This window comes from Meriones unguiculatus, chromosome X (assembly GCF_030254825.1).
Source record: "Meriones unguiculatus strain TT.TT164.6M chromosome X, Bangor_MerUng_6.1, whole genome shotgun sequence".
Classification (NCBI taxonomy): Eukaryota; Metazoa; Chordata; class Mammalia; order Rodentia; family Muridae; genus Meriones; species Meriones unguiculatus.
The window spans coordinates 64,508,429-64,531,430 of NC_083369.1; the positions used below are offsets into that span (position 1 = coordinate 64,508,429).

The 23,002-nt window shown below is 36.8% G+C and overlaps 1 protein-coding gene across 1 annotated transcript in view; it reads left to right on the plus strand.

The window, feature by feature from the left end:
• The window catches only part of Col4a5 (collagen type IV alpha 5 chain), a 297,510-nt gene that overhangs the window by 87,249 nt on the left and 187,259 nt on the right, over positions 1-23,002 (plus strand). Inside the window, 1 exon segment of the mRNA XM_060375633.1 lies at positions 18,943-19,002. Coding sequence (XP_060231616.1) covers positions 18,943-19,002 — 60 coding nt within the window.

Here is a 23,002-nt window from a genome sequence, read left to right on the forward strand (position 1 = left end):
AATTAGACTAGGTAAATTTTGTATTATAGAAATCCCATTTATCCACCATAATTACTAAAAAAGTACCATATCACATAAGTTATATCTAGAATTCTCCATAAATAAAAAAATAAATTACCCAAGGTCTGGACAGATGTCCCAGCTTAACTCAGAGTACCCAAGTTTGATTCCCAGCACAAACCAGGCAGCTCACAACTGCCTATAAGTCCAGTTTTAGGAGGTCTGCAACCCACTGTGTTCTACAATATTACCACATGCATGTGAGACACATACATGCAGGTACACACATAAAATAAATCTAAAGAGAAATAAGTTGTTTTAGAAGTTAAAATAAAAAAAAATAAAACAACCTACCTAATGCAAGGCATAGGCGTGGCTTCCTTGCACTAAATGCAAAGTTACTATGGCTAATCTGAGAAACAGGTCTGTGGATTTGGAAGATTATGACATTAGTGATGAGGTAACTGGTAAATCGTCTAGAGTAATTGGTAGAAATGCCATCATTTGTTCATTGATGTTGTCAAATCGTTGGACTCATTTTGATCAATGTGAGTTTACGGGCATCCTGAGTCTGGCATTCTTCTATAATTTTCCTCTTTCCAATCCTATCCAATCCTCCATAGAATACACAACAACAACCAAGTTCTTCAAATAGAAAGGAAAATGCTTTATTCCTCAATTATCCCAATAAATTTCCAAAGTATTACTAAGAAACCAAATAGTATTAGTAAATTACATGTTATGATTGTGAAATACTTGTAGGCATCTAATTTTAATTTTACATGTGTGCATTATTGTGTTTATGTGTATGATGTATGTGGTGTATGTGTGTGTGTGTATTTGTGTGTGTGTGTGTGTGTGTGGAGAGAGAGAGAGAGAGAGAGAGAGAGAGAGAGAGAGAGAGAGAGAGAGAGATTGTCACTCCATGCCTTCCGAGGTCAGAGAAAAACTCTAAGTGGTGGTCCTCACCTTTCATCTTGGTTGAGGTAAGGTCAACTATTGCTGCTATTCTGTGCCCACCAGGCTAGCTGACCTTGTGTGTTTCTAGGGATTCTCCTGTCTCCACTTTCCATCTTGCTGAAGAAACACTGGGAAGGCAGATACACACTACTGAACTAATAAGTGGTGAACATTTGACCTCAGTTCCTCACATTTGTATGGAAGTGGTTTACCCATGGAGCAACTTCCCCTGCTCCTGTGTCATATTTTAGAGAGTCACTTTAATATTTTTAGCTCTGAATATGGAGAAACTGGCAGGTGTTCTTTTGGTTAAAAGGATTTCCAACTGCTTAATGTGTTCATCAATAACTTGATTTTTAAAGGAAACTTTCATTATAGTGAGAAAAAAAAATGTTTCCCCTTCATAGAAAATCTGGCAAGGAGTCTTGGCTTTTGCTCAGAATTTGGAAGCAAAAGAGAATCAATTTAAAATACTGGAGAAGTCAAGGTAATGATACTGGCTCTGCTTCTGTTACTGATGGGCTCTGAAGTTTTCATTTTTAAAATGATAGGAGTACATTAGTTAATTTGTAAAATCTATTACAACTGCTGTTTTTAATTAATTAATTACAATTTATTCATTTTGTATCCCCACTGCAGCCCCTTCCCTTGTCTCCACCTAGTCCCTCCCATCCTCCCTCTTCTCCCTCTATGCCTCTTTCCTAGTCTCCTGATATGGCAAGGACCTACTCCCCTTCAATCTGAACCTAGATTATCAGTTCTTATCAAGGCTGGCTTCATCATCTTCATCTGTGGCCTGTTAAGGCTGCTCCCCCCTCAGGGAAGGTGATCAAAGAGCCAGCCACTGAGTTTATGTCAGAGACTGTCTCTGTTCCCATTACTAGAGAACCTACTTGGAAACTGAGCAGCCTATGGGCTTCATCTGTGCAGGGGTTCTAGGTCTTCTCCATGCATTGGTCCTTGGTTGAAGTATCAGTCTCTGCAGGGCCTCCTAAGCGCAGGTTTTTTGGCTCTGTTAATCTCCTTGTGGGGTTCCTGTCCCCTCCAGGTCTTTCTATATCCCTCTTATTCCATAAGGTTTCTGGCACTCTGCCTAAAATTTATCTATGAGTCTCAGTATCTCCTTCGATACTCTGATGGATAGAGTCTTTCAGAGGTCCTCTGTGGAAGGCTCCTGTCCTGTTCCTTGTCTTCTCATACTTCCGATGTCTATGCTGTTTTCTCTAAAACTGTTTTATTGTTTACATTTATTACGAAGAGATATGTTGTGTTTGTAGCTTGTGATAGGATTTCAATGAAAAGTTACACAAAAATATTCAAGGGTTTTAACATTGAACTGAAGAGTTTTTCTTTCAGTGAAAATTTTGTTATGCTTTCAAGTTCAAGAGAACTTATTTTAAAAAATTCAGTTTAAAATAATGTCTTGGCCTGGAGAAAAGGGGCTACAGATAAGAGCACTTTATGCTGTTCCACAGGAACTGGTTCAGTTCCCAGCATCCTTTTGGCAGCTCACAATAATGTGTAACTCCAGTTCCAAATGTACAACTCCCTCTTCTGGCCTCCATGAGCACCAGGCATACATGTGCTGCATATGGAGGCAAATACACACATGCACATAATAAAATAAAATAAAAACTAAAATAATGTCTTCTAAAAGTGTCTACAGCTCACAAGAAAAGACATTGAGTGCTGAGATGACACAGTATTGTGTTGTATACCTATGGTGCCAAAGTTTAACTTGTACTGAAAATCATCGGTTTTATTTTTCATCATTGAATTCCTCAGTTATTCAAGGGTTAATCTTGCAAATAAATATTTTTTTGTTCATCTTCTTTCATATTATACCATTTTCAAGTATATCAGTAAGTTGTATTTTCATATTTTGAATATGTGAATATAATTGATATGCTGTTTATTGTAATTATGTCTTTTGTTATAGTTTCCAATTACTATACTGATCCATGCAATGCATTTTTAAGCTATCTTTCTTTCAGAAAGTGCTATAGTGTATTTAGTTCCCTCACTAGCTTGCTAGTCTCAAAGACTATACTGAAGCATCTCTGTAAGTGGTCTCTGTTATTTTATACGATATAAAAATCTAGTTCGTGTAAATGTGTTAGTGTACCCTCAGCAACTTTATTAAACTATTAGCTGAAGAAACTTTTCTGAATTTTCTATCCCTATAGTCATTTCATCTCAGTGACATTGCTGTTTCTACTTTCCCTTCCTTTCAAAAATTGCTAGAGTTTATGCTCAATCTAACTCCGTCATGTTTTATGTAGTATTTTTACTACATAAAAATTGATGTAGTATTTTTATTACATCTATACTTGTTAGTAAAATCAGTCTGTAATTTATCCTTCACATTCATTCCTATGTAAGTTTGGTAATAAAATTAGGCTAATTTTTATCTGTTCTCTTCTGTTTTCAGATATTGTTTGGTGAGATCTGAATCCTTTCCTGAAGCTAAATAATGTTATGGTTAAATATTATGTTGCATATGATCTCTGACCTTTTACAAATGTTCAAATTACTTTAAAGTACAATGTAGGATCAATTTTTATTAAATTTCTAGGATTTACCTCATATAAATTCATGTTTCTTATTTGATGGATACATTATAGATGCATTACAGATGTCCATTAGTATAAGTTTATTAGTCATTTTCAAATCTTTGGATGGTCTTACATGTTATGTCAGTCAGTTGTGAGAGGTTTGTTCAAGATCCCAAATTAAACAGATTTGTATGTCTTTATAGGTCTGTTGGCTTTTACTTTTTGTATTTTCGAGACATTATTATGTGTGTAATTTAAGGTATTTTAGACTGAATCTTCCTTGTGAACCAAGTCTTTTATCATTTTTAATTGACCTTGTTTTATCTTTTGTAATGTGTTTTCCCTTAAAATCCATTTTGTCTATAATTAATATAGTGATGCCAGCTTTTTCGTTATTATTGTGAATAACTTCATCATTTTTATTTCAACCTTTCTAAGTAATCTTAAGCTTTTGATGTCTCTGATAAATTTAATATCATACATTCTGAAATTTGCTTATTTTTGAAGTTCTAAAGATATTTGTTTCCAATATTTTTCTCAATGTCCTTACCTAAAATTTTATTAGCATTTTCAAAATATTATAAGAATATATAATGAAAACAATGCTGCCTGGTATTTCTATATGTGTGCATGTCCAATGATTATTTAAAAGTAATTTTTCAGACAGCAATTTACAATGTACTGAACAACCTCATTACAAATCTTAGTTTTCATTATCCTAATAAATTATTAATCATAAGAAAATTAATAATTTTAAAGAATAGTGTCTTTAATAGCTGTTTATACCTTTTGTTTATTCTCTTATAATTTCAAATTTCAAGATGATGTTTGATGAAAAATTTCCATGCTCCTTCTCTCTACATCTTGAGAGGAGAGGAGCTGTCCTCGCAGTGAACTTTATTGCAAGGATGTTTTATAATAAATGACTTAAGAACTGAAGATAGCTATCTCCCTTTACAAGAAGAGTCAGCCTTGTTTACCTAACACTAACATAGAAATATGATCTTAAGTAAAACAGAGTTTATGCTCATTATGAGACATGTAAGCTCTGTAAATGCCTGGCATCTCTTCAGCAACAGCCAGCAACTTAACCTATGTGAATGTTCGTTTTTGTCTGCTTTGCATTGCCCTGTGGAAACGGAGCTTATAGAAGCCCAGAATATGGCTTTGAGTAGTATATTCTTAGGTCCCTTTCAGAAGTCTCATAATTTTAGAGCCATCCCATAACACTGAGGCAATTTTTTTTTTCAGGATTATTGTGGTTTTATTTCTTTTTTTAAATATTTTTTTATTTTTAAATGATTTTATACACTCACTTGTATCCGAGCTGTAGCCCGTTCCTTCTTTCACTCCCAATCCTCCCCTCCCTCCCTCCTCTCCTCTGCCCCCTTCTGAGTCCACTGAGAAGGGGTGTCCTCCTCTCTTTCCGTCTGGCCCTAGCTTATCAGGCATCTTCAGGATGGTTGCAATGTCCTTATCTGTGGCCTAGAAAGGCTGCTCCTCCCTCAGGGGGGAGGGGAAGCTCATGAGTTCATGTCAGAAACAATACCTGTCCACTTACTAGGGAAACCACTTGGATACTGAGTTACCGTGGGCTATGTCTGAGCAGAGGTTGGAGGTTATATCCATGTATGGTCCTTGGTTGGATAAACAGTCTCATAGAAGACCCCTGTGCTCAGATATATTTGGACCTTGTGAGGCTCCCTGTCCCTTCTAGGATTTACTAATTCCTCCTTCCTTCATATGATTCCCTACACTCTGCCGAAGGTCTGGTTATGGGTCTCAGCATCTGCTTTGTTACACTGCTAGGTAGAGTCTTTCAGGTGCCTTCTGTGGTAGGCTCCTGTCCTGTTACTTGTTTTCTCCTATTTCCAATGTCCATCCCCTTTGTCTTTCTAGATGAGGATTGATCATCTTACCCCTGGAGCTCTTTCTTGTTTATCTTCTTTAGGTGTACATATTTTAGTATGTTTATCCTATCTTATAGGACTATATAAGTGAGGATATACCATGTGTGTCTTTCTGCTTTTGGGATACCTCACTCAGGATGATTTTTTCTAGATCCCACCATTTGCCATTGAGGCAAAAATCACTGAGTTTTAAAGTAGAAAAATATCTTACCCTCTTCTTAGTTGTTGACAATATGATCTTCCTATGTTTTTTACATGGATTTTAAACAGCATTTTTGATATATGATTTACACACTATTCAGGTTGTCTATTTAAAGCATATGTTCAGTAATTTTGTAGAATATGTACAGAATTTTACAATCATCCACAAATGATTTTCGAACCTTTTTATCAATATGGTTAAAAAACCCACATCTGTTAGCTTTCTTGACACTAGTCACAGGCAACTACCAGTCTACTTGTTTATATAGTTCTGTCTATTCTTAATATTTAATAAATGTAAACTCATTCCAGTGTGAAAGTTTGTATTTGTGTTCTTTTACTTAACACAGTGTTTCCAAAGTTCATGAATATGGTAGCATGAAACAATACATCCCTCCTCTTCATTGTTAAATATTTCATTGAGTATATATACTAGATATTACTTAATCAGTTCGTCTTGATGGATATCTGGGTTGTTTTCTTTCTTTTGGAATGTTATGTGCAATGATGTTTTAAATAGTTGTATATAATGTGGTTTTTATAGACATATTTCTACTTTTCTTGGATATGTGCCTAAGAATGGAATAGTCTGATCAACATGTTTAATAATTTTAGTAACTGTTAGACTGTTCTAAAATCCTTATATCATTCTACAACGCCACCAATGATGTAAATGAGTTCTATTTAGACTGAATTTTCAGTAATGTCTGTCTTTTAAGTAAGAGCTAGCTATTATGTATAAATTGGTATTTCATGTTTTTGGTTTTCATTTCCCTAAATGGCTAACGATGTTGCATATGTTTGCACATGCTTTTTGTATGTCTTTTAGAAATAAATGACTATTCACATTTCCTGCATATTAGGAAATTGAAGTATTTGCTTTCACAGTAAGTTATGAGGGATATAAATGAGGAATGTGATTTATAAATATTAGTTTATCAAGTATTAATTTCTTAATTCTGATAATTAAAAACATTAATTAACTTTACATCCAGATCCTAGTTTCCCCTCCCTCCTCCTCTACTAGTTCATCCCTCCCACCTTCCCCACCCTTTTTCACTCCTTCTCCCTTTCTCTTCAGAAAAGAGGAGTCCTCCCATGGATATCAAATTACCTTGTCATATCAAGTTGCAGTAAGACTAGGCAAATCTCTTATTGAGGCTGGACTAGAGAGCTCAGTGGGCAATCCCAAAGGCAGGAAAGAGAGTCAGAGACAGCCCCTGCTACCAATGTTAGGAGTCTGACATGGAGACCAAGCTACACAATTGTTACATATGTGCAGAGGTCCTAGATCATCCCATGGATGCTCTCTGGTTGGTGGTTCAGTCTCTGTGAGCACCCATAGGCCCAGGTTGTTTATTCTCTCTCTCTCTCTCTCTCTCTCTCTCTCTCTCTCTCTCTCTCTCTCTCTCTCTCTCTTCTGTGTGTGTGTGTGTGTGTGTGGTGTCCCTGGCCCCTCCTGGCTCCTATAATCTTCTGCCCCCTCTTCTGCTGTATTCCCCAAGCTCTGCTTAATATGCTCGGCTGTCAGTCTCTGCATCTGTTTCAATCATTTGCTGAGTAAAACCTCTGTGATAACAGTTATGTTAGGTGCCTGTCTGCAAGGATAACCAAGTGTTATTAATAGTGTCAGGGGTTGGCTCTCTCCTATGGTATAGGTTTCAAGTTGGTTCAGTCATTTGTTGGCTATTCCCTCACTTTCTGCTCCATCTTTATCCCTGCACATCTTGTTGGCAAAACAAATTGTGGATTGAAGTTTTTGTGGTTGGGTTGGTGTCCCTATCCTTCCATTGAAAGTCTTGCCTGGTTACAAGAGGTGGTCGGTTCAGGATTCATATCCCCCATTGCTAGGAGTCTTAGCTAAGGTCACCCTCAGATTTCTGGGATTTTCCATTGCTCTAGGTTTCTAGCTCATGACAGAGATGGTCCCAATTCCAATTGTTTTTCCCAGTACTCTCCCCCCTACCTGATCCTTCCTGTTCCTATCCCCACCCTCTCAACTATACACTCTCCTCTCTCCTGCCCACCCATGACTTCTATTCTATTATCCATTTTCAATGAGATTCGAGTGTTCCCCCACCCCACCCCTTTTGAGCCCACCTTGTCACTTATCTTCTTTGGGTCTGTGGGTTGTAGCACGGTTATCCTGTACTAAATGGCTAATATCAACTTACAAGTGAGTACATACCATGTTTGTCTTTCTGGGTCTGGGTTACCTAACTCAGGATGGTCTTTCACTTTTTAATTCTGATCATTTTCTCTTTTTTTTTTTAAAGTATATGTGTTATTTTTGTTTGTTTGTTTGCTTGTATCTGTATCTATATTAATGCCATGTTCAAAATGTTGTCTGTGGAATCTAGAAGAGGTTCGGTTGTTTCCACGTTCTGGCTATTACAAATAAAGCTGCTACAAACATGGCTGAACAAATGTCCTTATTGTGTACTTGAGCAAATTTTGGGTATATGCCTAGCAGTGGTATAGCTGGGTCTTGAGGAAGCACTATTCCTAATTGTCTGAGAAAGCGCCAGATTGACTTCCAAAGTGGTTGTACCAGTTTACATTCTCACCAGCAATGGAGGAGGGTTCCCCTTTTCTCCACAACCTCTCCAGCATGTGTTGTCACTTGAGTTTTTCATCTTGGCCATTCTGATGGGTGTAAGGTGAAATCTCAGGGTTGTTTTGATTTGCATTTCCCTAATGGCTAATGACGCGGAGCATTTCTTTAAGTGTTTCTCTGCCATTCTATATTCCTCTACAGAGAATTCTCTGTTTAGCTCTGTTCCCCATTTTTTAATTGGATTGCTTGGTTTGTTGCTTTTCAGCTTCTTTAGTTCTTTATATATACTGGATATTAGCCCTCTGTCAGATAAAGGGTTAGTGAAGATTCTTTCCCAATCTGTAGGCAGTCGTTTTGTTTTGATGACGGTGTCCTTTGCTTTACAGAAGCTTTTCAACCCAGATGTCCATCAACGGAGGAATGGGTACAGAAGTTGTGGTATTTTTACACAATGGAATACTACTCAGCAATCAAAAAAGAGGAAATCATGAAATTTGCAGGCAAATGGTGGGATCTAGAAAAGATCATTCTGAGTGAAGTATCCCAGAAGGAGAAAGACAAACATAGAATATACTCACTTATATAGACCTAAAAGATATGATAAACATAATGAAATCTATACACCTAAAGAAGATAATCAAGAAAGCAGACATGGGGTATGATGATCAATCCTCATTTAGAAAGACAAATGGGATATGCATTGAACGTATGACAGGAGTCTACTGCAGAATGAGTGCTCTCTGTCACAAACAACTCCATATTTGGCTAAGGCTGAGGATCTGGCTTGCTTCCATGTATGTGGACCTATCTGCATTGCCCACGTGGCACGCTGGGGTTGGCTACCCAGAGGCTATTTAAGCTGTGGTCTGGCTTCCCCCAGGGTCAGATGATTGTTCAAGGTTCCTGAATAAACTGCATTGAAAAAAAAAAAAAAAAGACATGGTGGGGTTAGGAGTTCCACAAGGAGAATAATAGAACCGATGAATCTGGGCATAGTGCTCTTTTCTGAGACTGCTACCCCAACCAAGGACCATTCATGAAGATAACCTAGACCCCCTGTACAGAGGCAGCCTATGGCAGCTCAGTATCCCAGTGGGTTCCCTAGTAAGGGGAACAGGCACTTTCTCTGACATGAACTCACTCCTGAGTGGGGGGGGGGGGTGTAGCATGACCAGGCCGCAGAGGAAAACTATGGAAAACAGTCCAAATGAGACCTGATAGGCTAGGGTCAGATGGAAGGGGAGGAGGTCCTCCACTATCAGTGGACTGGAGAAGGGGAATGGGAGGAGATAAAGGAGTGAGGGCTGGATTGGGAGGTGATGAGGTTGGGGCTACAGCTGGGATACAAAGTGAATAAATTGTAATAAAGTATATTAAAAAAAAAAGACTCTACTTAGCAGTGTTCCAAAGTAGATACTAAGACTCATAACCAAACCTTAGACAGAGTGCAGGGAATCATGAAAGAAGGGGAGTTTGATGTGGAAAGGATAGGAGATCCACAAGGACCAAACATATCTGGACACAGGGTCTTTTCTGAGATGGACACTCAACCAAAGACCATGAGAGGATAAAACCTAGAACCTCTGCTTGGATGTGACCTGTGATAGCTCAGTAACCAATTGGTTTCCCATAGTAAGGGGAACAAGGACTATTTCTAACAGGAACTCAATGACTGGCCCTTTGACCTCCCCACCTCCCAAGGGAGGAGCAGTACTGTTAGGCCACAGAGGAGGACTTTGCAGCCAGTCTTGAAAATACCTGACAAAACGGAGTCAAATGAAAGGGGAGGAGATCCTCCCTTATCAGTGGACTTGGAAAGGGAAAGGGAGGAGATGAGGGAGGAAGGGTGAGATTGGGAGGGAATGAGGGATACAGCTGGGATATAGAATTAACAAAATGTAACTAATGAGAAAAATAAAACTGGAAAAAAAAAGAGGTTTGGGATTACCCTGGAGCTAGAGTTACAGGTGGTTGTGAGCCTCTGACATGGGTTCTGGCAACTAAACTCATTCGCTCTACAAGAGCAGCAAGTACACTTAATTGCTTAGCCGTTTTTCTATCCTGTTGAAGAATAAGAGGTACTGACTAAACAAATATCAGGAATATGTACCTCAATCTTTTAATTTTTTAAAAAAATTTACCTTTTCAGTATGTTACCCATTTTAAGAAAAAAAAAAAGTTTTGAAATTTATATGGAACCATAAAAGACCCAAGCAAGCCAAATAAAATCCTGAGCAAAAAGAGCAATGCTGAAGGGATTAGCATTCCTGATCTCAAGCTAAATTATAGAGCCATTGTATTGAAAGCAATATGATACTGGAAAAATAATGTAGTATTACTGTTGGTAATGTAGATCTACAGAACAAAATTGAAGAACTAAATGTAAGTACACATACAGCCACCTTTATATTTGATAGAGATGACAAAACTACAAGCTGAAGAACACATCTTCAACAAATGGTGATGGGAAAACTAGCTGTCCATGTATAGCAACAAAATAGAGCGGAGTATATCGGACAGCTTGGAGGGAGAAAAGGAAGTGGGAAATGTGTAATTAAGTTATAATCTAAAATATCACAAATAATATTGTACTCTTAAAAAACTGGGTGTCCACATGCAGAATGAAATTAGAGCAGTATTTATCATCATGCTCAAAAAATTAACTCCAAATAGACCTCACTGTGAAACCTGAATCACTGAAACTTCTAAGAAAAACAGAAGCTCTATAGGTACAAGAAAGAAGTTTCTGAATAAGACTCCATTTACCCCAAATTTAAAGCCAAAAATGACAAATGGAAGTTCTGCATATACAAGAAAACAAACAAACAAATAAAAACAGGTTAAGAGGAAGCCTACCAAATGGGAGAGGCTCTTTGCCAGCTGAACATCTGACAGAGTTTATATTCAGAATATATAAAGGACTCAAAAAACAAAGAGTCAAAACGAACAAACAAAATCCCAAATGACCGCTTCAAAAAATGGGCCTGGTACCTGAAAAGAGAGGTCTCAAGAAGAAAAAATGACAAACAGCTCAAAAATGTTCATTGTACCTAGCCATTGGGAAATAGTATGTTTAATAAACTTTGATTTTTTTTTTTTTTTTGTCTTATCCCAGTCAGAATACCAAAGATCAGCAGCAGCAGCAACAACAACAAACTGACAATAAATGCTGGCTAGGATTAGAGGGGGGAAAATCCCTTTCTCAGTGTGGAGAATCCCCAGAAAGTTTTAAATAAAATCTGTCATATGACTCAGGAATACCACTCCTTAGCATACAGTCAAATGACTCAACATCTTTTTCCACAGATACTTAACTCAGCCATGTTTATTTCTGCTCGGTTCAAAATATCTAAGAAAAAAAAAAAACCTAAATTGTCCTTTATCTTATGAATGAATAATGAAAATGTGGTACATATGCACTGTGGAAAACTCTTCAATTCTAAATAGAAAACAAAATCATGAACTTTTCAGATCAAGAGCTGGAATTAGAAAAGACCATATTAAATGAGATGACACAGACTTAGAAAAACAAATGTCACGTGTTTTATCTTATCTGAAGTTCTTAGCTTTAGATCTTAAGATGTGAGTAGATAATATGGATTTCTCTTTTATAAAGTAGTAGCTTTAGTGAGAAATATTTTGCACAGGCACTATGAGAGGGGATTGTAGTTATAGATGAAATATAATTATACTTTATCTTTAGACTGGGATCTTACCCTCAAGATATTTCACTATGTATAAACAAATATTTTAATATACAAAAGATGAAAATGCCCAAAACATTTCAGGTAATATTCTAATCTGTATTTTATTTTCATATTTTAGGTTTTAAAACTATTATTATTATTTTCTATACTTATCCTAATACCTACTCAATGATTCATTATTTTTGAGCAATGAATCATTGATCAGTTCCGGACTGTTTTAGTTATTATAGTTTTATAATATATTTTAATGTGTTGTAATGTCAACTTTCCTTAATTTTCATTTTGATATTTTCTCACAAGATAAAAACTAAAAAGATTACTATATATCCATAATTATCATGCATTAGCATTCCTTTATGATTTTGCAGAAATAAACTTTTCCCCACAGTATTGAAACAATCAAAGTAAGAGTCATGGTGTATACCTACCACTGTAGTGCTTGGGAGGTTGAGGCAAGATTAGAACAAGTTACATGCTAGTCTGTGGTATAACTGTCTCAAAAAGAAGCTAACAATACTTTAATTATACTTATTTCTTGTTATATTCATTATATTAGACATATGGTCTAGGAAATCTTTTAAGCTGAGACATTTTATCTCACTTTTTGCCTAATTTAAATTTGTCTTTCATCATATTGCTTGCTTTCTGTAATCTTTTTTTTTTCTGTCTAGAAAGATTTTTTTGCCTCTCCTTCCAAGTATTACTAATAATTCTCAACCTCTAGGGAATTATCTTTATTAACTCTGGTAACAATTGATACCAGTCATTACTTGGTGAATCCTATGGAACTATAGTTAAATTTTGAATCTACAAAGGGAAATCATATCATACTTACTTATCTGCCATTTTATCAATTAGAAACAAGCCCTAGAATATGTAGACAATTTATCCATGGTCTCATAATGAATTACTTGTTATATAAAGATCAGGGTATATTTTTTCATTACTGCTGTAGCATTATTCCACTTAATTTTAATTTAATTTTCATTTGTTTATGGCTAAATATTTACTAGATTACAAGTTCCTTAAAGGCAGCAAGCAAACAGGTCTACACATTTTTTTTTCGTACCACTCAATACTATTGTGATATGTGCTTGTTAGGCACCTTCTCACTAGACTAGATACTGCTTAAAACTTAAAAGCTGTTCCATCTAATGAGATGTCTAGTTAGGGTCAATTCCTTAAGGAGGCCCAATAATAACTTCATGGAAAGTGCCACCTAGTGGTTGGAGTGTGTATTACAATGATTTGGCTTTTACGGTCTTTTAATTTTTTTTTAATTTTTTTTCTTTTTTCTTTTTTTTTCATCAATTACACTTTATTCATTCTGCATCCCCCCCATAAGCCCCTCCCTCCTCCCCTCCCAATCCCACCCTCCCTCCTCCCTCTGCTTGCATGCCACTCCCCAAGTCCACTGATAGGGGAGGTTCTCCTCTCCTTTCTGATCTTAGTCTGTCAGTTCACATCAAAAGTGGCTGTATTGTCCTCTACTATGGCCTGGTAAGGCTGCTCTCCCCCAGAGGGAGGTGATCAAAGAGCAGGCCAATCAGATTATGTCAGAGGCAGTCCCTCTTCACATTACTATGTAACCCAATTGGACTCTGAACAGCCCTGGGCTACATCTGTGCAGGGGTTCTGGGTTATCTCCATGAATAGTCCTTGGTTGGAGTATGAGTCTCTGGGAAGTTCCCTGTGTTCAAATTTTCTGGTTCTGTTGCTCTCTTTGTGGAGACCCTGTCCTCTCCAGCTCTTACTATTTCCCAGTTCTTACCTAAAATTCCATTCACTCTGCCCAACAGTTGCCCATCAGGCTCAGCATCTGCTTTGATAGTCTGAAGGGCAGAGGCTTTCAGAGGCCCTCTGTGGTAGGTTCCTAATTTTTATTAATTACAGTTTACTCACTTCGTATCTCCCTGTAGCTCCCGCCCTCCTCCCTTCCCAAATCCACCCTCCCTCCCTCTTTTTCACTTGTGCCCCTACCCCAGTCCACTGATAAGGGAGGTCCTCCTCCTCTTCCCTCTGATCCTAGTCTTTACGGTCTTTTTATAACCTAATTGGTATATAGATTTTAACTTAAATGTTTAAATTAAATTCAAATTTTTCAATAATTTTTAAATATTTTAAGTGGTGTTTTTTATAAAGTGTAGTTTATGAAGAAGGTTAATGTGATTAATCATCAATTTTGAGAAAGTATATAACCACACAAGGATATAAAATGTTCTATTTGTTCATGAATTTTATTTTAAGATTTAGGGATTATTGTTAGATATTGAGGGTGAAATACATGTGTAATGGGAATTCCTGTTGTTTTATTTATATTGAGGAAATTCTATTAGGCTGTCTTTGCATTATTTTTTGGACTGGAATCTGTATTTGGGGGAAGTTTCTTAATACAAATGTCTAAAAATGCAAAAGTAGATGTCACATTTTATTTATAACAATACTCCTGTGCATATATTCATACTTAAAATGGAGCTACTTTCCAGTGTCAAATACTATTCTTCTGTTAGTAGCCTTTGTGTATAAGCATTACCCTTTCATTGTTCCTCTATTAATAACATAATTGACAATACCCAACCTTACTGCTTTTATGCGTTTATTTATATTTATATTTTTGTGCCTAAAAAGTTTGCTTGACTTCAGTAATAACCCTTTTCATTTGATGAATGATTGTGTCTCGATAAGCCTAATGGAGTTACAAATAAATAAATAAATAAATAAATAAATAAATAAAATACAATACTGAAAACAAAATACAACCTAAGTACCTGTTTATAGTAATAATGATTGCATAACTATCTATTTTGTTTTCTGTTACTGTGATGAAGACCATGACCAAAGCAACTTGAAGAGGATAGGGTTTGTTTTGTTTTAATGTCCCAATCACTGTCAATCAGTCCATTATTGAGGGAAGTCAGGGCAGGAATTCAAGACAGTAACCTGGAGGCAGGAACTGAAATAGAGGCCATGGAGGACTGTTGCTTAGTAGTTTGTTCTTGTGATTTGCTCAGCTTGCTCTCATAAAAGAGACTCATGACCACCTTCCCAGTCATGACACTTCTCACAGCACTCCCCAAAACAATCATTTTGTGGGGAGGATGCTTCACAAGGTTGTCTATAGGAATCATTTTCTCTATTGAGTCTCACTTTCCAAATACCTCTAGCACATGTCAAGTTGACAAAAACTACATTGTGCAATGATAGAATTTAAGTTGGAATGTCAGAGTATACTCTTACCAGAATACACTCTTTTATAATCAGGAAAATAGATTTCGACAGGATAATAGCATCTACTTTGAGCTGAAGTTAAATGATAAGGATTTAGGGAGAATCTCCAGTAATAACTAGAGAAAGAAAAACATGGTAGAAAACAAGAAGCTACCTTACTTGTTAAGCCACAAGCTCTGAAGGTGGAACATTGATTAACAGAGCTTTATATTTTTCTTATATAACAAAGCTTTCAGCAGTCAGTTTGAGCAAATGTGTTCGGATTTCTTGTACATAAACACTGTGCTGTTTGTATGTTATTCTAATTGCTATTGGTTTTTTTTTTTTTTCAAACATTTCAGCTTCAGAATAGTGAGTACTTCTGGATGTTAAATGTCACTGACTATCTTCCCATTCTCTGAGTTTTATAGTAGAGAAAGATATTTTTTCTGGCTTCAGAACATCACTCCCTAGTGTAAATGAATCCAAAGCACCTAGGACACCACTCACTAGAGTAATTGAATTCAGAGTATCTAGGCTCCTTGTGAGGCTTGAAACGGTTAAGAATGGAGCTATTAGTGTTGAAAGAATGGGGGCAAAAGAAGCTGACTCCAAGTGCAGCTATTCTTGGCTAGTTTCCAAGGTCATGTGCTAATATACACTGGAGGTGATTCCTTACAAATGATCTTAGGGGAAAAAGTAAGGTGTCCCTACAATCTGGACAAGTGACAAAGCATATCAATAACAATGCCTTGTGATTTATTTATTTATTTTTTTCATTTTAGCATCAGGGGCATCTCCGTGATTTCAAGACCAGCCCAGTCTACATACTGAGTTCCAGGATGGCCAGGGCTAGGTGGACATACACTTCTCTTAAAAAAAGGGAGGGGGTCATTCTTCACTATTGCCATCTGCCTGTTGCTTGTTAAATCTCTTCAGGACTGTCTGCATCCTCTTTCTCTGTGGCCTGGTAAGGCCGCCTCATCAGGGGGAAGTGAGCAAAGAGCAGGCAATCGAATTCATGATAGAGGCAGCCCCTGGTCCCCTTACTCAGAAGATCACATGGCCATTGAGCTGCCAACTGGCCACATCTAAGCAAGGCGTCTAGGTCCTTTTCATGTATAATCCTTAGTTGGTGTATCAATCTCTGCAGGACTCCCTGGGCTCAGATATTTTAGTTTTGTTGGTGTCCTTCTGGGGATCCTGTCCCCTCCATGTCCCTATATCCCCACACCCCTCTCTTCTTCCATAAGACTCTCTTCACTCTGCCTAAAGTTTGGCCCTGAGTCTCATCTGCTTCAATAGTCTGTTGGGTGGAGCCTTTCAGAGGATCCTCTACAGTAGGCTACTATCCTGTTTCCTCTCTTCCACCTCTTCTGGTGTTTATCTTGTTTGCCACTCTGGATGATATTTAAAGATCCTCCTCAGGATCCTCCTTAGTGTTTAGCTTCTTTAGGTCTGTAGATGGCTATCCTGTATTATACGGCTAATATCTGCTTATTAGTGAATGTATACCATGCCTGTCTTTCTGTTTCTGTGTTACCTCACTCAGGGAGGGTGGGACTGGGGGGATTTGAGGGAGAGGGCTTTAATAGTGATAAATAATGAATAAATTGTGAAGAAAAAAATTAAAATTAAAAAGAAGGAATCCTTACACAGATCTGATGCCTAACGATGCCTCCCTGGTCTGCATAGGACTTCAAAGAAAGGCTAAAGAGGAGAACAAAATCATTTTTCCCAAGCTCCCTGAATTCCAGGCATTCATTAGGTAACATAAGATGATACAAAGAAAAACAGTATTTTGAAAGGGCAAGTTTTACATTTACCTAAAACTGGATTTTCGGAACATTAAATAATTGGATGTATAAAAATGAAGGTTACAAGCTCACTTAATGCAGAAACACTGTCATTTTGAAAAAAAAAAAAGAAACAAAAACAAAAATGCCCAAAAAACAAAACCAAAAAGATATTTCTCCACTTGTAAAGGAATTGACTACCAAACCCAGCAACTTGATGTTTGTCCCTGAAACTCAGATAGTAGAAGGAAGGCCAGACTCCTTCATGTTGTTTTCTGAACACCACATACATGCCACAACATGGAAGCAAAACACACACACACACACACACACACACACACACACACACAATAAATTAATGTAAAAAATTAAGAGATATTTAAAGGCAAATAGGACAGACATTGGAAGAAGGAAAAAACAGGAAACAGTACAGGAGCCTACCACAGAGGGCCTCTGAAAAATTCGACCCAGAATTGTATAAAAGCAGATACTGAGACTCATAAACAAACTTTGGGCAGAGTGCAGGTAATCTTATGAAAGAAGGGGGAGAGAATAAGACTAGGAGAGGACAGAAGTTCCACATGGATAGCAACAGAACCAAAATATCTGGGTACAGGGGTCTTTTCTGGGACTGATACTCTAATCAATGACCATGCATGGATATAACCTAGAACCCGTCCTCAGATGTAGCCCATGGCAGCTCAGTATCCAAGTGGATACCCTAGTAAGGGGAACAGGGACTATCTCTGACATGAACTCAGTTGCTAGCTCTTTGACCGCCTCCCCCTGATGGGGGAACAGCCTTGCCAGGCCACAGAGGAAGACAAGGCAACCAGTTCTGATGAGACCAGATAAACTAGGATCAGATGGAATGGGAGGAGGACCTCCCTTATCTGTGGAGTTGGAGAGGGGCATAGGAGAAATGAGGGAGGAAAGGTGGGGTTGGGAGGGAAAGAGGAAGGGTGCTACAGATATATACAAGGTGAATAAACTGTAATTAATATAAAAATAAATATTTACTTTAAAAAATTATAAAACGTTCACGGTCTCCTGTGTCAATGAGTTCAAGGATCTTCCCCACTATTTTTGTCTAATAGATTTACTATATCTGGTTTTATGTTGTGGTCTTTGATCCACCTTGACTTTAGTTTTGTGCAGGGTGATCAATATGGTTCTATTTGCATTTTTCTACATGTAGACATTCAGTTGGACCAGCAGCATTTATTGAAATACTATCTTTTTTTCATTATATGGTTTTTGCTTCTTTGCAAAAATCAAGTATCTGTAGGTGTGGGGGTTTATTTCTGGAATCTGGATTTGTGTCCATTTATCCACTGTTTTGTTTCTATGCCAGTACCATGCAGTTTGTATTACTGTTGTTCTATAGTACTCTATAGAGTACTCTATAATGCTCTATAGAGATCAGGGATGGAGAGATCTCCAGATGATCTTTTATTGGATAGGATTGTTTCTGATTTTTTTTTCATATGAAATTAAGAATTGTTCTTTCAAGGCCTATAAAGAATTGTGCTGGTAATTTGATGGGAATTGCATTGAATCTGTAGATTGTTTTTGGTTAGATGGTTATTTTCACTATGTTAATCCTACCCATTCCTGAGCATGGAAGATCTTTCCATCTTATGATATCTTCTTCAATTTCTTTCTTCAGAAACTTGAAGTTTTTTTCGTACACATCTTTTAATTGTTTGTTTAGAGTTAAACTAAGGTACTTTATGTTATTTCTGGCTATTGTGAAGGGTGTTGTTTCCCTAATTTTTTTTTCAACCCATTTGTCTTTGGTATACAGGAGGGCTTCTGATATTTTTGAGTTAATTTTGTATCCAGCCACTTTGCTGAAGGTGTTTCTCAGCTGACTCATTTTGGAAAGTTGAAAAAGAAATGCATATAACAGAAACTTGCATATAAAAAGCATTGCCATTTGTATATATCCTTTCATATTTTTCTTGTTTTGAATTGCTGCATTGACTTCTAAGTCAGAGAGTTGCTTTTAAGTTTGAATTTAACAGTTTTCCCTTTCTCCTCCTACAGGCCTGCCATGGGTGTTCCTACGGATCAAAATGTGATTGCAGTGGAATAAAAGGGGAAAAGGTAAGTTTTGAGAAAAAAATACTGTTTGTAAATGAATATTACAAACTAGGCTTTTATTATTACCCAAATAAAATGGATTCTATTACATTACTTAATTTAGAGAGTGAACTTATAAAAATTAAACTGTGTCTCAGGATCATCAAAATTCTCTATGAAACATACTGTGATGAATATTTTAGGCTTGGTACATATATGATCTATTATATTTTGTTTCTTGCTGGGGATTGGATAAGCGTTTTGCACAAGGTATTCAAACAGTCTATAATTGTACCATATCCTTAGTTCCTTAAAACAAAAATCAAAAACATAGCAACAACAAAACTACAGGAGCTGTTGAAAAGTGATTCAATCTTAGGATGCAGCTTGGAAAAAAAAAAAAGCAAATGAGCAGGGAACAGGGAGGGAGCTAGGGTACAGAGATTAGGGAGAATAAACAAAATAGAATGTTGATGAAAATCCTTTATAAAAATCTGTACTTTACAAGTAAACTGTTTTGCCTCTCTTTGTAGCCCTCCTGGCTTAGAGCTCATTAGGTAGATCAGGCTGGTCTTGAATTCACATAAGACAACTGCCTCTGCTCCCAGGTACTGAGATTAAAGGTGTGATCCCTTATAGCCTGCCTTACAGGATTTTTAAAAATACAACAACAACAATAATAACAAGAAGAAATTCAAGCTCTTTGTCTAGACAAAAATATGCTTCAGATGGTATCTAACTTGATGGCTTTTGTTTTCCAGCCTCTTATTAGTTGGTCTGTGTGTCAGACTGATATCAAAGTAGAAATAATAAATTAAAATAAGATAATGAGTTGCAGACCAGAGAATTATACTAGGAGACAGGGATCTTATATTATTCTACCCTTTTTGTAACTCAATAAATATTTTAATGAATAAATGACTGAATATTACCAATTATATATGAAGAAAACATGGTTTAGTGAATAATCCAGTTTTATATATATTTATATATGTTTGTGTGTGTTTATTAGCATAGTAAAAGAGACTTAAAATCTTTGTGTCAATAATTTCATTTATTTATTTTATAGAATCTTGTTTCCAAGCCTCATTCTGCCATGTGACACACGACCCCCTACAGAACACCTATGAAGAGTTATTGAATGCTGCTTTACTTAACATTTGTGACAGTAACATATTTAGGGAAGGAAGAAAGTGGAAGGGATTGACTTATAAACAAAGGAAGTACACTTGGTGAATTTACATTTATATAATTATTATTGCTTATACTTCTCAGTCTGCAAAATGATGGATGGATAAATCCTTACAAAGAGTTAAGGTAATGAGCACACAATGATTTAGGGAAAATAGCTCAATACTCCAGAGTGATTAGAAAAGAAAGAAGACATGTTGAAATGGAAGAAGACAGTACAGAGTAGAGAATATAAAAAGTAGCTGAAGGTCCACTTAAATTTTAAGTTTTGACCTTATTTGTATTGAGAAAATTCAGACTCTAATAAAAAGAAATAGGGGCTTACAATAATTGAGTATAGGTTAACTGTTTTCTGATGAAGGGATAAAACCTCAATTAATGAATCAGCTGAAAACTATTTTGTACAAGAAAAAACAATCAGTGTGCCTTAGAAGAAAATAAGAGAACCTAATATTTCTTTGTATTACCTATAATATGCAATATGCAATTAAAACTTAAGGAAAGATGACCAATAATCAAAAAAGACAAATTACAGAAAATTATTGAAATAATACAGATGTTATATTTTTTAAATTTTAATTCTTTTTTCACAATTTATTCATTATATATACTGACTGAAACCCCCTCCTTCAACTCCTCCCAGTCCCATTTTCCCTCCCTCTTCCTCTCTATCTCCTTCCTCTCGTCCACTGAAAGGGGGAGTTCTCCTCCTCTGCCATATGCCCATAACTTATTAAGTCTCATCAGAACTGCCTGGATCCTCTTCCTCTGTGGCCTGGAAAAACCACATCACCAGGGGGCAAGTGATCAAATAGCAGGCAACTGAGTTCATGACAGAGGCAGCCCCTGCTCCCATTACTCATGTACCCACATGGGAACTGAGCTGCCAATCAGTCACATCTGAGCAGGGGGTCTAGGTCCTCTCCATGCACGGTTCTTGGTTGGTACATCAGTCTCTGCATGACTCCCTGGACTCAGATCCTTTAGCTTGTTGGTCTTCTTGTGGGGCTCCTGTCCCCTCCATGTACTTCTATACCTCCCCTTCTTTCATAAGATTCCCTGAGCTCTGCCCAAAGTTTGGCTGTGAGTCTCAGCAACTGTTTCAATCCCATGTTAGGTGGAGTCTTTCAGAGGATCCTCTACAGTAGGCTACTATCCTGTTTCCTCTCTTCCACCGCTTCTGGTGTCTATCCTGTTTGTCATTCTGAATAAGATTTAAGCATCATCCCTAGGGTCCTTTAGCTTCTATAGGTCTGTAGCTTTTAGTAGGGCTATCCTGTATTATACAGCCAATATCCACATATAAGTGAGTGTATACCATACATTTCTTTCTGTTTCTGGGTTAACTAACTCAGGATGATCCATTTGCCTGCAATTCATGATTTCCTTGATTTTAATAGCAGAGTAGTATTCTGTTGTGTAAATGTGCCACAATTTCTGCATCCATTCTGCATCCATGCTTTTGAGGGACATCTAGGTTGTTTCCAGATTCTGGCTATTAAAAATAAAGCTGCTATGAACATAGTTGAGCAAAATGTCCTTGTTGTATTGTGAGGAACCTTTTGGGTCTATACCCAGTAGTGGTATAGCTGGATCTTGTTGTAGTGATAGTTCTAAATTTTTGAGAAAGCACCAGATTGTTTTCCAAAGTGGTTGTACAAGTTTGAACTCCCACCAGAAATAGAGGAGGGTTCCCCTTTCTCCATATCCTCTCCAGCATGTGTTGTCCCTTGAGTTTTTGATCTTAGCCATTCTTATGGGTATAAGATGGAATCTCAGAGTTATTTTGATTTGCATTTCCCTGAGGAGTACGTATGTTGAGCATTTCTTTAAGTGTTTCTCTGTCATTCGATATTCCTTTGTTGAGAATTATTTGTTTAGCTCTGTGCCCCATTTTTTTTAAACTAGACTATTTGGTTTGTTGGGGTCTAATTTCGTGAGTTCTTTATATATTCTGGATATTAGTTCTCTATTAGATGTAGGGTTGGTAAAGATCTTTTCCCATTCTATAGGTTGTCTTTTTCTTATGTTGACAGTGTCCTTTGCTTTACAGAAGCTTTTCAGTTTCATGAGGTCCCATTTATTGATTGTTGATCTTCTGTTTGTGTTCTGTTCAGGAAATTATTAAACAGAAAGAAACTTAAATCAGTCCCACTGAAATCAGGGACAAGGCAAGGCTGCTCACTCTCTCCATATCTCTTCAACATATTACTTGAAGTCCTAGCTAGAGCAATAAGACAATAAAGAAAACCAAGGGTATTCAAATTGGGAAGGAAGAAGTCAAATTATCACTATTTGTAGATGCTACCACAGTATACATGAGGGACCCAAAAAAAATTCAACCAGAGAACTCCTTGACCTGATAAACACCTTCAGCAAAGTGGCTGGATACAAAATTAATTCAAAAAAAAATCATTAGCCTTCCTATATACAAAAGACAAATGGGCTAAGAAAGAAATTAGGGAAACAACAACCTTCACAATAGCCACAAATAACATAAAGTACCTTCATTTAGCTTTAACCAAGCAAATGAAAGACTTGTCTTCAAGTCTCTGAAGAAAGAAACTGAAGAAGATATAAGAAGATGGAAAAATCTCTCATGCTCATGGATCAGCTCATGGATTGACATAGTGAAAATGGCTGTCTTACCAAAAGCAATCTACAGATTCAATGTAATTTCCATCAAATTACCAACACAATTCTTTATAGACCTTGAAAGAACAATTCAAATTTCATATGAAAAAACATAAAACCCAGCAATAATCCTATAGAATAAAAGATCACCTGGAGATCACTCTATCCCTGATCTCAAGCTGTACTATTGAACAACAGT